Genomic DNA, 18,654 nt, shown 5'->3' on the forward strand with positions numbered 1-18,654 from the left:
GCCTGCACCATGGCCAAATTCAAAATTCCTGCCCGAACCTACAGAGGGCATTGCATCAGTGGCACAGCCCTGTCCTCCAACCAATGATGATACCCCACAGCCTTGTACTGCACACAAACGATGACAATCATTAACATCGCACATCTGCCCTACATGATAAACTGCCTTACTGGCCTTAACAACTGAAACTTTTCATCAATAACCACTGTTCACACAACAATGTAAAGCTGGTATGCTCCATCTCCTCATCTCACTGGCTTATCTCTGATTCTTCAACACAATCTGTTTTAACAACTGATTTGCCAATTTCCTGTTCCGTTCCAAGTCCTTTCGTTTTATTTTTGCGTCTGCAATCAGTCTCCTCAGCCAGCCTTTTTTCCCCTTTACCGTTACCCTTTTGCTTAGCCTCTTGACATAATTTCAAAGTTAACCTAAAATAGAAAGTTAATGAAAATATTATCAAGAAACACAAAAGAAAAAAATGCAATATCAATGTTTTCCACGAATAAAACAGTAAATTTTTGCCATGCACTAAAAAAATCTGCAGGCCTTTAACATCCAAATTTATCAGTCCAACTTACCAGACACACCAAAATCCTCCACATATTAAGTGGCCATTTTGAAGTGTCACATGGCTGGTTGTCCAATCCCATATAATCTCGCTTGGTGGCAGCACCACCTTGTAGGTCTCCAGGTAAGACAACTGGCTCCAAGGTGTAACAATATACTGATATAACTAAAATAACTAGATGGTATTCATAGAATACTTACCCCCATGCAGTTGACTTGGTTGGTGCAAGCCATCTCTTCTGTTTAATGTTTCTTTTTTCTTTGATCCAATATGGCTGCCAGACCACGTGACTGATGACGTTATTGATTTACATTTTCCAAAACAATTGTTGAGTAGATCACACAAGAAATTTCAAATTGACCAGACTAAGTATTGTACTTTTTGAATTGTGACATCATAATGAAGTCACCAATAACGTCATCGTTAACAACACTTATTCCCCATGCGGAGTTCTTTACAAGGAGCCACGTTGCAATTATTTTTTTTCCAAGGAGTGGTTTCGGAGCTACAAAAGGTCCTAAGTTTTTCCAAGATGGCTGGCGCCTGTACCATGGAACCTATGACGTCATAATTGTCACTAAAAATTCGACAAATGAAGACGCATATTACAACCCTGCATTCCTGGTATTATGGGGTGCGAAGACCCCATTTCCTCAAGCATCTTGAATCTCAGTCTTTTATCTGACCATTAATATGGCTTTCGCAAAGCAAGGTCTACCGGTCATATCCTTTCTTACATTACGAATGTCTGGGCATCTTCTCTGAGAAATCCATAGTTGTAGGCCTTGATATCTGATAAGCCTTTGACAAAGTTTGGCATTGGGGTCTGATATCCAAGCTTCCCTCTTTCACTCGGCTCAATACGAGAGAGCATTCTCTCTGATCGCTCTATCTCCGTTGTTGTTGATGGTTCAACATCTCCATCCTTCCCTACCAACAGCGGTGTCCCTCAGGGTTCTGTCCTGTCTCCAACACTCTTCCTTCTTTTTATCATTGATCTTTCTTCTACCAATAACCAAATGCACTCGTATGCCGATGACTCGACATTACGTTCCTCCATGTTTTTCCAATCTGCCCCATCTTCCCTCACTCAATCCACATCTCGCTTGATCCCAGCCACCTCTTTAAATTCGGACTTGGACAAGATTTCCCAGTGGGGCAAATATAATCAGGTTAAGTTTAATGCTTCTAAAACTCAATTTCTTCCCATCTCTTTCTAAAACCCCTTTCAACTCTCCAATCTCCATTGGAAGCTCTACAATTTTACACCATGTGATTCAATAAATCTACTAGGTATTACCCTAACATCAAATTTATCCTGGAATCCACACATTACACAAATGGCTAAGTCTGCCTCATAGAAACTAGGAGTCCTGTTCAGATGTCAAAGCAACTTTTGCTCTCAACAGTTGCTTCAACTATATAAAGGATTGATTCGTCCTTGTATAGAGTACTGCTCTCACATCTGGGGCAGTTCCAGCTCCACATACTTACTGGACAGAATTGAATCCAAAGTAATCCGACTTATCAACTCTCCCAATCTGACCTCAAAACTCGACCCGCTTAAATTACGCCGCAAAGTTGGCTCTTTCTCTTTTCTATAGATATAACTTCGGTTTCTGCTCTCAAGAACTTGCTGTTTGTGTATCTCCGCCATAAGGGTGACCACGGAATACTCGACAAGCCACTACATCCCATGATTTTTGTGTGGCCATTGGCAACTCAAGGGTGGGCCATTATGATGTTTTTTCTTCCCCTCCACTGCCAAACTCTAGAACTCATTACCTTCTCATGTCTTTCCAAACACTTGTGATCTTCCCCCTTTTCAAAAAGCAGATGTTTTTTACTTCCTCAAAAACTCTTGGACTATTCTCTTTTTCTTTATTTTTATTTTTCTATCAATGCAGTTCTTTTATTTAAGATCTGGCCTCAATGAGGACTATATAATCCGTGACTGGGGCTTTCAACAACAAAAAAAATGGTGAAAATTGTGTCAATCGCACCAACTGTTAAGGAGAAAATGATTAAGTGAATTTAAACAAGATGGCACCCGTAACACGTGATCGACGATGTCATAATTATCACAAACTGCTACATTAGTAGACGGATACTATGGTGAAAATGTTGTGTCAATCGGACCAACAGTTGCCGAGAAAAATGAATTTTTAAAATGCAGACATGTACGTACGACATACTACATACTGTTACGGGGTCCTCCCCTATCCTCTGGTCTCAGTAAACCTCCGAACCCCGAGGAAGTCCCCGGCAGAAAGACGTGCTGTCCTTGGTTGAAAACAAGCCAATCAATAACGAGTCCACACCAAGGGTTACGAACAAACCACAATATATTATAAATCCCACACAGGACTCATGACCCCAATTAGTACAGCCCTTCACCATGTAATTCCTATCTACAGGAGGCACCACCTTATCGAGTCCCTTAACCCCCAAACTCACGGCCCTTTCCCCAATGTCTCTGTACTCCTCCCAGGCGACGTCGATTCGCTCCAGCGATCGTGGAATCACTTTCCGATTCCAATCAGGGGAGGCGTAGCCGATCGAACCAACCCACAGGTCACGTGGTCCAATCCCCCGCACGATAGCGGTAGAATTGGAAACCTCCCAAAGCCGATTTCTGGTACGTACACGGGTGCGGTTCAATCCACGAGTCTCCTCAATAACCCTCCAAAAGCCACTGTCTTGTACCGCCGTCCCCGGCAAGACACCGGAGAATAACGCCCGGCCGACGCGACACAAAAACCTGGTCACTGCCGGTTGTGCGCGTGGCGAAGATGGTGGACGGCTTTCTCTCGCCCCCGGGTTTGGAGGTAAGGATACTCGGCAGCCTCAGTGAGGATACTCGACTACGCAGGCTCCCCAGCAATCCGGCGATCTCCTATCGCGCGGACTTCTTTTCAAGGAGGCAAAGTTCCCTTGTACTGTGCGTTTGACTGCTCGGTCCGGAGCTGCAATCAGAAACGTCTGCTTACGATCTTCCGCCGCTTCTTCTTCCTCTCCTCCTCATCTCTTCTGGGTCATGATCCGATTTCCGGGCACATTTTGCCAGGAGCGCTTTTAACCCTTTTAACCACAATAAGCATGATCTAGAATCAACCATGATAACAAGAACCACCATAATTAAGGCCGGTATCCGTAACAATACGCAAGCGATCACTTAACCTCACTTTTTGCTTCGCAGGCATAGGGTGAAAATGTGTCAAATTTACCTCACATTACCTTACATTCTGGTGTTGTCAGAGGGGTGAGAGTAGAGGGAGCAAGACCAGAGGTGAGGTGGTTAAGAAAGGGCTACCAACCTGCCTGTGGTTTGAGAGTAGCAGACTTCAGTCTCAGAATCCGAGAGAGCAGGAAGTGATGCTGGGCTCTAGCCCATCAGGGAAAACAGTACCCCATTGAGCTACAGATAAAGGCATTTGAAACTAGTCGTTCTGAATTTTAACTTGGAACAATGCAGGATTCTGAATATGCGGCTGGCCTTGAAGGACAATTTGAAGGCCAGACAGGTTACAGCTGACCGTGAGGCTTTGTCCAAGAGACAGAACCTCTGAGTGGTCTACCATGGAAGGAGATAGGTGGGTTTGATTAACGATCCTTCCTGGGTGACAGGATGAAACAGATTGTCAAGCAAGTGACATGTTCCATTTATCAGACCAGGATCTAATCCGAAAAAACTACCTTCAAACTAAAAAACTACCAAATGCCTCTTAAACAACACCGTGCTTAATGGTCTTCCGAGGTATGGCACACCGATACAACGCCATGCCCATGACATATCAACCTGATAGATTAAAGATTCGCTGGGAATTGAACCCAGACAAGACAGCTTAAAGGTAACTGTGCCACCTCTGTACCACACTGTTGGATCCTTCTCGGAACATTGTAGAAACAAATGCTAAATGGTTAATCTTTTTTATTTTAATATAAAGCATTGTTAAAAGACTATCACCCCCAATAAACATTCCTAACGCAACCCTCCTCACTTGCCCATTCCAGTGTTCATTCAATGTCTGCCTGTCTCTCTATGTCTGTGTGTGTTTATTTTCTAGATGGTAGTGGCCCATTGCTGCCCCACCACTACTGCAAATTTAGTGATTCAAACTATTGATTAATGTATCAATGTCAATACACTTGCACATGATATTGAGCAAAGGAACAGAGTAACAAGATACAGGCAGAAAAATAAATATATCAAGGAAAGTGTTGGGAAAGTTCACAATTTAATTATTGATTTTTTAAAATTGGCTTTGTGAAACTACTTACAACATTCACTCAACTCATAAATATTACAGAATTGATACCTACATCATTGGTTGTTCTTCAACATGCATTTCAGTGCTGTCATGGATCTGCCAGGAAGAAATGAAATAATGATAATTAATAACAATGCAATGAGGAACTAGAACAGCACTCGGTAGAGCGCACACATCCACCAGGCTGAACAGTTTACGTTTTGTATCCCAGTGATAGGCCGGATCTGGATTCGGACCTGAACCAAAATCTAATCGGCTTGTTCTTTTCACCTACCCACTTCATCCTCGAGGTTTTGTCACAACTCGTACACAACCGTTTGAAATAGCGTACTCACAGACAAACAGTCAGACAGAGGTGAAAACATAATCTCCATCCACCTTCAGCAACCCAGGTAATTAGATCTATGCTCATTGAAGCGTCTTGTGGATCCTCACCAAAGGTATTGCTAAACAGACATGGAGAGCTGGTACCACACTATGGATCGTTATGTCACCCAAGGCGTTCATAATATTCTCCAGGTACTCCTTCATTTTTGAAACCATTGACTGAAATTAGAGCGCACACACAAAAAAAGTTACTTAAAGGAACAGAGGATGAAAAGGAGTGTGTTGATTATTTCACCACAAGGAGGAATGTGATTTACCTCTGCAGAGTGAAGTCTTTCCTGTGAGATTGAAAGGCGTTGGGACAAGACAAAGCCATTTTTTATTAGTTCACACCTCTCGTCGTTAAACTTGGACTTCTCCTCCTTCGCAACAACAAGGGCCCGAGCCAACGCTTTGTTGTTTGCCAGTAGACTTTGCTTTAGCAAAGACATGTCTGTGGTAAATAAAATGAAAGAGAACTTTTAAAACACCAAACAATTAATTTATTTGCTAGATGTTACCAACATTGCGAGTCTATGATTGAAGATACACTTGCAGCATGGAACAGGGATCAGAACGTTTAAAGTTTATCTTTATTCTATTCTGTTTCAAGCTGGATCAATGCAGCCTTGCACGGTAAAAAGTGGAGAATATCATCTGGATGTGAAAATGCTTTAGCAGAGGTCATGCATATTGCTAAGGGCTGTTGAGTGCTACATCATGCAAAGCAGGGAACACAATGAATGGATAAAAGCAAAAGTTGGTCCAAACATAGAAGTGGCAACATCATTTTTTGGAGCAACTAATGTCACCGCCATTATGATGACATCTCCAAATGATCAGTTGCAATTCTAATACTTCTGCGCCTGTGAGCTGCTTTTGACACAGTTGACCATATTATATTACATGTCTATAACCCTGTTTCGGTATATCTGTGATTGTTCATGAAGGGTCGAAACCTTGGCTTGAAGATCGTACGCCAACTGTAAAATTGTACACTATTCATCAAACCTACTTCATCTACCTGTCGGTAATCCCCGGGGATCTGTTCTTGGTCCACTCTTGTTTTCTCTCTTCGTCATCCAATCTTTAATGCAATTGCTACAATTTCACAGAATTTCACTTTTACAGAAAACTTCTGTAAGGTCTCAAGAAACCTTTCGAAGGTCTCAAGAAACTCTTTTTGCAATAAATGTTCGTTTCCCATTAATCGTACACTTTTCAAAATCCAATCTCACCCCTCCCCTCCAAATCTTCCCCATCACCCCTTCCCTCCAAAACTTCCCCATCACCCCTCCCCTCCAAATCTACCCCCTTGCCCCTCCCCTCCAAATCTTCCCCATCACCCATCTCTTTCAAATATTCCCCCTTGCCCCTCCCCTCCAAATCTTCCCCATCACCCATCCCTTTCAAATCTTGCCCCTCCCCTCCAAATCTTCCCCATCACCCCTTCCCCCCAAAACTTCCCCATCACCCCTTCCCTCCAAAACTTCCCCATCACCCCTCCCCTACAAATCTACCCCCTTGCCCCTCCCCTCCAAATCTTCCCCATCACCCATCTCTTTCAAATATTCCCCCTTGCCCCTCCCCTCCAAATCTTCCCCATCACCCATTCCTTTCAAATCTTCCCCCTTGCCCCTCCCCTCCAAATCTTCCACATCCCCCCTTCCCTCCAAATCTTCCCCATCACCCATCCCTTTCAAATCTCCCCCCTTTCCGCTTCCCTCCTAAACTCCCCCCACACCCCTCCCCTCCGAGACTCTCCCTCGCTCCTCCCCTCCGAGACTCCCCTCTCACCCCTCCTCCTCAAAGCGTCCTCCCCGCATCTTCCCCCTTCCAACTTTCACCTTCATCAACCGCAACCTTCTGCCTCGCTCTTCCCCCTCCTCAAATAACACCTCACTGTGCCTCACCCAATCACCATCAAACCTTTTGTCCGCCCCATTCTTCCCTTTCTCCAAGCCATTCTGAAATCTCTGACACACCTTCAACAGCTCTCCCGACCTCTTCCTCCTCTTCCACATCTTCCACATCTTACCCTACCCCTCCCCCCCCCCCCCCCCCCGTTTTGTATCCGATGCTCCCCCTTCCTCTTCATTAACGGTATGGACCTCAAACATCCGGGGCCTTCGCTCAAACTTGACTGATCTCTCCATACAGGTTGCTTCTGACAAACCAGACGTGATCTGCTGAACAGAAACTTTCCTCCTTCATGATGTCTCTTGATTCCTTAGTATCTCTCCCGGGTTACTCCCTCCTCCGGTATGATAGACCTGAGCCTCGTCCTGGAGGTGGGGTTGCTATCTTTACAAAAAGCTCTCTTCCTCACTCGCCCTGCACTGCCCTCTCTCCACCTCACCCCCAGGAATACCTTTGGCTGCGGCTTCCCCTTCGCTCCCACCTTTTGTTCATATGTGTGTTGTACCGTCCACCAAACAGTGATGACTCCATCTACATCTCGCTGTCTGATAATATGGACCAACTTATATCTACCCATCCCAACTCTCTCTTCCTCATATGTGGTGATTTCAATTGTCACCATGCCAGTTGGCTGGGTGTGGGTACCTCTCTCACCAGCCATGGCTCTTCAGCAAAAGACTTCTGCGACTCACTGGGACTGACACAATCTGTCAATTTCCCGACCCGGATCTCAGTCAACGGAGCATCTTCTTTTCTGGACTTGGTTATGACTAACTTCCCTGAAAATGTCTGCTGCTCTTCTTCTGCTCCAATCGGCTCATCTGATCATGTGCTTGTTAAAGTGGACATCTCTCTGACCATTCTCAGGGAGCCTCCTCAGTGTCGACGAGTCTGGCATTTCACTCAGGCCAACTGGCACGGTCTTCAAGCAGCCATCAATCATTTGGACTGGTCTCCCATCTCTACTGCCTCTGACATCAACTCATCCTGGGAATTCTTCCAAAGTAAATTGCTCTCTCTCATGCACAGATTTATCCTCATCTCCTCTTCAGTTGTCATACCCTTCCTCCCGTCCATGGTACACGGAATCTTGTGGTGAGGCTGTTGCCCAGAAACAACTTCCTTTCGTCTCCTGGAAAGCAAATCCAACGGAAGGAAATCTCATTTCCTTTCACAAAGCCCGAAACAAGTTTGTGTCCACCCTCAGGAGAGCCAGGAAACAATATCTCTCCGTTCTCAAGACCGAACTCTCTTATCTGTCTCCCTCTTCCAAATCCTGGTGGCGTCTGGTCAAATCTGTTTCTGGTGTTTGTTCCCCCTCCATCCCCTCCCTCACCTCAAACGGCTACACGGCTGACTCCGCACGTGAAAAAGCTGAATGCCTCAACTCTGTGTTTGCCTCTAAATCTTGTGTCCCAAACCCATCCCTCTCTGTACCCACCATACCCAGTCGTACCCAGCTGCTCCTGGACTCCGTGTCCTTTCCTCCTGACAAGACGGAAAAGTTTCTGTCAACCCTAGACTCTGATTCTGCAACTGGACCTGACGGCATCAGCCCATGGGTCCTAAAATCCTGTTCTTCCGCTCTTTCACTCCCTCTCTCTGTTCTCTTCACCCTCTCTTTTGCTCAAGGTCATCATCCATCTGCTTGGAAATCAGCCAACATCACCGCTTTGCACAAAAAAGGTGCAAAAACAAATCCTAGCAACTACAGACCAATCAGCCTTCTCCCAATTATCAGCAAAGTCATGGAATCCATCATTGCTTCAGATATGAAATCTTTCCTCTTCTCCAATGGCTTGATCTCTGATCATCAATTTGGTTCCAGACCTGGTCACTCTACTCTGGACATGCTGCTTCTGCTTTCTCAACAATGGATGGAGGTCCTCAATGCCAAACAGGAAATTAGAGCTGTCTCCCTTGACATATCACGTGCCTTCGATACGGTCTGGCACCCCGCTCTGCTCACCAAACTCTCCTCCTTTGGTATCCACGGAAATCTCCACGCATGGCTGGTGGACTTCCTCTCTAGTCGTAGTCAACGTGTGGCCCTGAATGGGTTTCTCTCATCTCATCTTCCTGTTCAGGCTGGAGTTCCCCAAGGCAGTGTTCTGGGCCCTGTGCTTTTTCTGGTCTTCATCAATGATCTCTCTGAATCTCTTGAAAATCCTCTATCTCTTTGCTGATAACTCTACTCTGTCGCTCCATTCCTCATCCCTCAGATCGGCAGTCTGCAGCCTCCTCACTTTCTGCAGACCTGGACAAAATCACAGACTGGGCAAACAAGTGGAACATGTCTTTCAATCCTGACAAATCTCACACTCTTACGGTCTCTCCAAAAAGACCGACTGGACAACCCTCCCATCCACTTTCTGAATAATCCTCTCCAAGAAGTTCTGTCACTCAAGCTTTTGGGTCTCACTATCTGCCATGATCTTTCCTGGGAAAACCACATTTCAAATCTGGCCTCCAAAGCCAGTCGCCGACTGGGCATCCTCCGTCGTGTGAAGTCCTTCCTTGGCACACCTGAGCTCCTCACCACATACAAGGCTTTCATCCACAGCTCAATGGAATACTGCTCTCCCCTGTGGGCTGGTGCTCCTGCCTCACACCTAGCTCGTCTTCACGCTGTTGAAACCAAAGCGTTCAGAATCATTGGAATCTCCCGCGATGAAGCTAACTCCAAGGGCCTTTCACTCACTCACCGCAGGCAGGTTGATGGTCTTTCCGTCTTCTACCGACTCCTCTCTGGCCTTGCCCCCCAGCTCTCTCTGGGCTCTGTCCCCCAAATATTCCTACAGGTCGCACAAGATCTGCCTGCAACCCTCTTATGGTTAAACTGCCAAAATCAAGACTCTCTGCTCACCTTTACTCTTTCATTCCTCTTTTCTCCCGCCTCTGGAACAAACTCCCTCACTCTCTTCAATCCCACTCCACCCTCCAGGTCTTTAAAACAGCTGTTCACCACCATCTCTTATCTTCCCCCATCCAAAACCTTGATCTTTTCTACCCCCGCTAATTTCACCCCAAATCCACTTTTTTGAAATACCAACTTCTGTCCTGGAAGTCCTTGGGTTTTATACTTCTCCCCCCCCCCTCCCCCCCCCCCCCCACCTTCCCACGCCTCCTCCCCCCAAGCCCTCTCCCTCCCACACATCTCCCTGCTCTCAAATGTTACGTTTGTGTGCTTCCCCTTCTCTCCCCATCTTGTCTTCCGCTCCCTCTTTTTATATATCTTGTTTGTCTGGTTGATTTGGTTGTGAAACAAATGTTAGCTCTTTCACGAGCCTCAATTCAGTATTCAAAAAAAACAAAAAAAAAACCTTAACCGTTTTCATTAATACACTGATGATACCCTGATCTACCTGTTCAATGAACCCGATATTGTGCTCGCTTTCACAACTCCAAATTTCTCCCAATAAAATTCAAATTTGGATCACCATTAACTTTTTCAAACTCATTCGTACAATGATTGATATTCTTAGAATAATGAACATGATTAAATAATTAAATTAATATATGTGGGAAAATTACATTCCCAGACCAGGAATCGAACCCAGGTCCTCTGGAAAACCGTACCAGTGCTCTGCCATCTGAGCTATTTGGGCGACCCTGACTGAGCATGCAATTTTCCCCACACATATGATTGCCACTCTCTTCCAGTCAATGCTTCTGGGGCACTCGCTGCCAACCATAGTACTGACGGCCTGAACACGAGAGGGTCTTCCTCCAATGGGGGGGACAAATCCATGTCCTCTATTATAAACACCACTTGGGGTTTTCACGTCGTGAAGCAATTAGATTAATGAACAGGATTAAACAATTAAATTGATATATGCTAGAAAATTATTTTAATTATTTTAATATAATTCAACAAATGTCCGTCCGTCCGTTCGAAGGTACCGCAAAAACGACTCGACCGATCGCAACAATATTTTGGGTGGGTATTCCTGGGACCCCTGGGATTAAAATAGGCTATATTGTTTTACCAATTTTTCCAAGTTTTCCAATTTTCCAGTTTTTCCAAACACGATGGAATAATATTTACCGATATGAATAGTGATGTGGCTTTTGTTGAAATTCTACAAATAGTTTATTCTACGTACCAGGAGAGAGTAGATCGACTCCTGATGAACTCTTCCTATATAAACGTGCGGCTCCGAAGTAACATGGCAGCATGTGCAAAGCGACTGAGAAACAGGTGTAGCGGCCGCTTCCGTGTTAGATTCGGCGTGCACTCTTCACACATAAACGTGCGACTGAGAAAGACGTGTAGAAGTCGCTTCCGTTTTGCAGAATTCAATCTTTTTTCAAAATGGGCACCATGTACTGTTTAGATTTTGATGATTTGCGTGTGCTACGATTCAACGGATGTTTATATGAATCGTTTAAAATAAAAAGCCTTCAATTTTTAATATCTTGCCTTTTCATTTGGGCTTCCAAATTGAAGCCCTGCCCATCGGGCGGGTACCGTTGCTAGTTATTTTAATTTTATTTTATTAATTTTCCCACATACATCAATTTGATTGATATTCATGTCCTTGAGTCCTCATCTGTTATGAAAAAAAACCTCAAACTTAGATTGTGAAACTCAAGGAACATCGCTCGAGAGCATGCTTTGGCTGTTTGAAATCTAAGTACCACTTGGGAATGAATAAAACCACCTTTAGAGGCCATTTTTCCCCGCAAAGCGGGGGTTGGCCTTTTTCGGGGACCGTGGTTGCTGTTGTTTTTTTTTTTGGTCCCCTTTTTGAAGCAATGTTTTACGGCCGGATGCCCTTCCTGCCGCCAACCCTGTTTGTCGCCTTTTACGACAAGCAGGGAATTACCAGTGAACTGGTACTCAATTAGCCGACCTCGGAAGGATGACAGGCTGAGTCAACCCCCCTGGCGTTAATTCAGCAATCGACCGGGATTCAAACCCAGGATCCTAGGATCATAAGCTGGCACCCTAGCCGCTAGCCCAACACCAGGGTTTACCCAGCGTTTACCCACCAGGGTTTACCAACCCAGCGTTGTGCAGACATGAGGTGGAGGTATGAACTAGCTGAACCTAAGCCTTATGGAATGAATGCTTTCCTTTATTCAGTCGCCCAAATCGAAATTCATTTTCTTCCATCTGCACAATATTGTCAAAATCAGCTCATGCTCGAATTAGAAGACTAATGAAAGTTTCATGATCAATGTTGTGCTTCGATTACTGCGACTCACTGTTAGCAGGCTTATCTGCCTCTTCCCTCAAGCACATAAATGATTTATAGTTCAAGCTTACAAATTTTGATCACATCACTTCAATCTTCAAAACACTTCACTGGCTCCTAGCATGCCAACACAAAAGGTTTCAAACAATTGCTGATAATGTGAAAAGGCAAACATTAATTCATTGTTCCTGCATACACATCTGATCTGCAAAAAAAAAAAAACCAAAGTGGAGTTTTAAACGCGTACAGGTCTGACCTGTAAGAAAGAAAGTTTACATCCACTGCAAGAAACCTGTCATCTAATAATTGAAATCCACTGTTCTTTGGATGAGGATGAAGCTTTTGGGTGATCAAACCATCTCTTATCTTCCCCCATCCAAAACCTTGATCTTTTCTACCCCCTCTAATTTCACCCCAATTCCACTTTTTTGAAATACCAACTTCTTTCCTGGAAGTCCTTGGTCCCCTTGTGTTTTATATACTTCTCCCACCCCCCCCCCCCCCTTCCCACGCTTCCTCCCCCTAAGCCCTCTCCCTCCCACACATCTCCCTGCTCTCAAATGTTGTGTTTGTGTGCTTCCCCTTCTCTCCCCATCTTGTCTACCGCTCCCTCTTTTTTATATATTTGTTTGTCTGTTTGATTTGTTTGTGTGATAAATGTTAGCTCTTTCACGAGCCTCGATTCTGTATACAACAAACAAACAAAAAAAAAAAAAAAAAAAACATTCTTCTGATATATTCCCCAACTGTGGACAAGTAATGCCTTTTTTGCACAGCCTCATTAATTTTGGTTTTATAATAATAATATAATAATGAGAGTTCCCTTACAAGGAACTTAGACGCAGGAGGCCATTAGGCCCATCAAGACTGCACAATGGTTGCCAACCTATGTTTATCCATCTTCTCTCCTTTTTGAGCATCAAAGCAAGAAAGCAGCACGAAGCAGCACGTTTTTAAGTCTTTGGTACGGCTCAGCCAAGATTTGAACCACCAACCTCGCAGTCACAGGGCAGACGGTCTTAACCATTACACCACCGAAGCTGGTACAATCTCTCTAAAAATCTTTTAATTTCTTTTTTTTAAGTTACTTTTCATAAGTTTACTATTCTTACCTCTTCCTTCTTTGGAAAGCACTTTGAGATTTTACTTCTACATGAAACGAGCATAAAACAGTGATTGATTTAAAACACCCAGAACGGTACTCTTTGAGGTGGTGACCTCAACCGATATGCCTCCGGCCACATTATTACATCATTATACATACTTTTACCAAGTTTGATTTAAATCCATTCAGCTGTTCTCAAGTATCACATTTCTACCTTACATGACCTCTGACCTTTGACAAAGAAATATAATCAGTTCATCTTTGCATTATAGTATATACTTGTACCAAGTTTGGCCAAACTCCTATCACGGGTTCGCTAGCGCAGCAATATAATTTTTACCTAATGGGATACCTGACCCTTTGACATCTTGACCCCACCTAATCCATTAATCTTTACATCATTATACATAACTAGCAGAAGTACCCGGCATTGGGGCCGGGGCGGGGAGGGGAGGGAACGGGGGGGAGGGGAGGGGAGGGGAACGGGGGGGAGGGGAGGGGAGGGGAGGGGAGAGGAAGAAGAGGGGGGATGGGGAGGGTGAGGGATGGGAGGGGGGAGGGGTGGGAGGGGGAGAGGGGGAGGGGAGGGGGAGGAGGGAGGGGGGAGGTGGGAGGGAGGGGGGAGGGGAGGAGGGGGAGGGGGAAGAGGGGAGGAGGGGAAGGGGGAGGGGAGGGGGGAGGGAGGGAAGGGGGAGGGGAGGGGGGAGGGGGGAAGGGGAGGGGAGGGGGGAGGGGGGAGGGGAGGGGCTAGGAGGGGGGAGGGGGAGGGGGAAGGGGAGGGAAGGGGATGGCCAGTCAACAATGACGTTGCAGTTCTCATGGTCGGAGAGCAGCACAACAATCGGACATAGTCCTGCATATTCGCAACAGCACGAAGCGGATTTTGGAGACTCACCGATCCTGTGACGTCCTCCAGTACCGGCGTTGCAGGGCGGGGAAGGGAGACCCGTACATTCGCCCTCTCGACTCAAGCTCACTCGGACAAAAGCCTCGCACAAATTACACCGTGAAGGCCCAATGGTCATGTCCTATGCCACAAATCACGGGCGCACTGAATTGAAAATATATATAACGCTCATACTCCGTGAAAAGTGAAGCCGCCGTGTCGCCATCTTGGTCAGCACGACTCGACCAACTCGCTTCGCGGATCTCGTTTTGTGCGGCAATAAACTGCTCCAATCGGTTACGGAAGGTTGTGGAAAGACGTTTCACAGCTGTTTCAAAGACATTTAATTCATATCGCACAAAATCGATACAAAACACGATCGCATAAAAGGTGAAAAAACGGTGTGACGTGATGGAACATCACGTGATCGCTCTGAGCGAATCAGTCTGGCGGCGGGAATGGAACATCACGTGATCGCTCTGAGCGAATCAGCGAGCTGCTCTGGAACCGGCTGAGATTAGCGGGTACTTCGCTGAAATGCGCTGAGGTAAATATGAATTAAAAATATGGATCGTCAAATATTTTGAGTTCGGCATGTTCGTCCCAGGCTCAATGGCCATGTCTATGTCAAATATCAAGCACGTAAGCCTCTCCGTTTAGGAGTCTATCGGTAACACACACACACACACACACACACACACACACACACACACACACACACACACACACACACACACACACACAGTTTTATATCTATCTATAATTCCACTAATCTCTGTGTGTATGTTTGTATGTATGTTTGTATGTATGTTTGTCTGTGACCGCTGTTTCTCGACAACTACCGGTCCGATATACTTGAAACTTGCCAGGTATATTGCTGGGGACCCGAGGATGTGCTTTTCAAGGTTTTAAATTAATCGCAGAAGTAGTTACCGAGCTATGTCCAAAAAACGATTCAACCAATCAGAGAGCAGCGAGCTATCACGTGTGCCGAACGTGGCGAACAGACTCTGCCTCGGATGGCACATTTGAGAGCGTATTCATTTATTTCCCGTCGGCAAACTATGTTGCCGTTAAACTATGTTTTAAAACTAATAAAAACTAATTTGCGATTCATCGTATCATCGCTTCACATTTGCGACAGTGAAGACTTCACTTCCGGCAGCCAATCACAGAACGCGTTGTTGCGAGCCCGAGAGCCTGCGCCATTACGGTTCGTATTCGATTTCTTCCGGAGAAAAATAATAATTTCTCGATTTCTTATGCGCATTATTTCTCCCAATTCAGTCAGAGCGAAGGGCGGAAGCGAAGAGCGTTGTTTTTTTTGTTTACGGGCGTACGGGCGGGGTAGAGCGTACGGGTAGCGTTTTTTTTTTTTTTTTGGCAAGGAACGGGCACCCACGTACGGGCATGCCCTAGTATATATAGATTGTACCAAGTTTGACTTGGTTCCCTTCAGGTGATCATAAGTTATCGCGGTAATGAAAACCTATTACAAGCTCTGACCTTTGTCCTTTTGATACCGAATTATATTTGGTTCATCTTTGCATCATAATATATACTTATACCAAGTTTGGTTGAAATCCCATCACTGGTTCACAAGTTAGCTCGGAAACAGATTTTTTTTTTTTTTTAACTTAAAGGGACCTCTGACCCCAAAATAGAATCAGTTCATCTTTACATCATCTACATATTTGTACCGAGTTTGACTTGGATCACATCAGTCGTTCTTAAGTTATCGCGGTAACTAAAAACTAACGTATAGACATACGGACGGGTGCACAACACAAAAACATAATGCCTCCGGCGACTTCGTCGGCAGAGGAATGAAAAAAAGAAAAGAAAATAAACTATAACGGCACTCGGTGGAGAGCATACCTCCACCAGGCTGAACAGTTTACGTTTTGTATCTCAATGATAGGCCACATCTGGATTCGGACCTGAACCAAAATCCAATGGAATTACCCACCTCATTTTGTCATAAATCATCCACAACTTTTTGATACATCATGCTATGCAGTATATGTGGCGCGCCACGTAAAAAGGGGGCTTACGGGTGGTCAGAAAACGATGAAAAGTCAGTTTACCCAAGGAACACCCATAAGCCCCCTTTTCCCCTTTTCACATGGCCCGCCACATATAGTGTTTGGCCTTATCTCTCAATGGGGAAGAATCACTAAAAAATTATCAGATCCAAATCTGGATCTTCACCAAAATCGAATCAATTCGTCCTCATCACACAGCCAACCTGTCCACCAAGTTTCTTCCGAATCTGTCCCCCTATCTTTTGAGATTATCCTGCTCACAAACAAAAAACAAAGGGGTGAATACACCGCCCACATTCAGTGACGGGGGTAATGACAATCAAAAGGAATATATGTGTGTATATATATACATATATACATAGATATGTATATATACAGTCACGTGCAAGCGTAAGTACACCCCATGTAAAGTTTTGATTTTTTCAACATATTTCAACATACAGCTATTTGATCTTCATTTCAACAATATTGAATTATAAAGGTGATATAATATAACAAATATCATGAAACATTTACATTTTGTAATCCATTGTATAATTTAAATAAACATAAATGCAAATTTTGCATGTTAGTGGGGCGGCTTAGCCCAAATATTCAAAAGAATTGTGCATTTTGTGAAACAAGCACCAAATTTGGCACAAATGTACATTAATATGTTGCGAACATTTTCAGATATTGGGCCACTTGAAATTCCGTAATTTTTATTTTCAAATTTTTTCAAATTTCGTAATTTCAAATTTTTCGGGTGACACCGTCACAATTTCGGTCTTCGAGGCCGGCCGATAGGCAAAGTGTGACCGGAAGGGACGAGGTTCTCCTGACCACGTGGCCCTCGATCTGGGAAGCGAGAGGCGTTCCATTAGTGGACGCGCCCCTCACGCCCGACTTTTGGGCGGCCCCGGCAGGCCGTTTGTTTTGACGTTCCGTGACAGGCCCCGCACCCCCACCTCCGGGCCGACCGGAAGCTTGTGCTGAGTACATCATACCTGAACAACTCAGTGAGGCAGAACACAGCAGTGCACACCAGGGTGACCCCTTCAGTGCATAAACCAATTAACCTGTCCACTGCAGGGCATATAGAAATGAAGTTATTTTCTGCATATAATAATAATATAAGTTCAGTTCTATATAACAATTTCTGTTATCACCACTACCACTACAACTACCACTACTACAAGCTTTGTCTGGAATTTTGTGGACTAACAGACAAACAGACATACAGACAAGCTGGGATCAAAACATTACCTCCTTCCACCATTGAGTGTAGAGGTAAACATCATGGAAATTATATCATGCCCTAGATTTAATTCATGCTTACCCGTGTATTTGCCTCACTGGTTCACAAGGTCTTTTGCATACATGTAATTCAGACTCTCGTCTTCATTGCTGACCACACAATGTTCGCAACATATTAATGTACATTTGTGCCAAATTTGGTGCTTGTATCACAAAATGCACAATTCTTTTGAATATTTGGGCTAAGCCGCCCCACTATATCGGCCGGCCTCGAAGACCGAAATTGTGACGGTGTCACCCGAAAAATTTGAAATTACGAAATTTGAAAAAAAAAATTACAGAATTTCAAGTGGCCCAATATCTGAAAATGTTCGCAACATATTAATGTACATTTGTGCCAAATTTGGTGCTTGTATCACAAAATGCACAACAGGTTTGCTATGCTGCTACACTATGTGGAAAAAGTAAGTACACCCCGACATTTATCACTACTTCAAATACCTAAAATTAGAATCAGGTGCACCAGCTCAGGTGCAAATGATTAGAACATCGTTAGAGAGGATCTTGGAGGAACCTGTCTAATTTAAACCTCAGACATTTAGTTTGGTTTGCTCTTTGTTGTTGAAGTGTGTGGCGTCACCATGCCAAGATCAAAAGAGCTCTCTGGGGCCTTCAGAAAGAAGGTTATAGATGCTGACGGGTCTGGGAAGGGATTTAAAAAGATCTCCAAACAATTTGAAATCAATCATTCGACTGTCCGGAAGATCATCTTCAAGTGGAGAAGATTCCAAACAACTGCCAACTTGTTCAGGCCAGGCCGCCCCAACAAGTTCAGCCCGAGAACAGACCGCAACATGCTGAAAGAAGTCTCTAAGAACCCCAGAATGTCATCACGGGACCTACAGGTAGCTCTTGCCACTGTTGATGTCAAAGTGCACGAACCTACCATTAGAAAGAGGCTGCACAAATTTGATCTACATGGGAGGTGTGCCAGGAGGAAAACTTTGCTGTCCAGAAAGAACATCAGGGTAAGACTAAAGTTTGCCAATGAAC

The 18,654-nt window shown here is 44.6% G+C and overlaps 1 protein-coding gene across 1 annotated transcript in view; it reads right to left on the bottom strand.

Annotated features, from left to right (window-relative positions):
* SGO1 (shugoshin 1) overlaps positions 1 to 18,654 on the bottom strand; it is a 57,188-nt gene that overhangs the window by 16,450 nt on the left and 22,084 nt on the right. Inside the window, exons 4-6 of the mRNA XM_068131412.2 lie at positions 5,487 to 5,662; positions 5,278 to 5,388; positions 4,895 to 4,938 (exon numbers count right to left, since the gene is read on the bottom strand). Of these exons, the coding sequence (XP_067987513.2) occupies positions 4,895 to 4,938; positions 5,278 to 5,388; positions 5,487 to 5,662 (331 nt within the window). The remainder of the gene's footprint in view (positions 1 to 4,894; positions 4,939 to 5,277; positions 5,389 to 5,486; positions 5,663 to 18,654) is intronic.

This window comes from Myxine glutinosa, chromosome 1 (assembly GCF_964187855.1).
Source record: "Myxine glutinosa chromosome 1, kmMyxGlut1.1, whole genome shotgun sequence".
NCBI lineage: Eukaryota > Metazoa > Chordata > Myxini > Myxiniformes > Myxinidae > Myxine > Myxine glutinosa.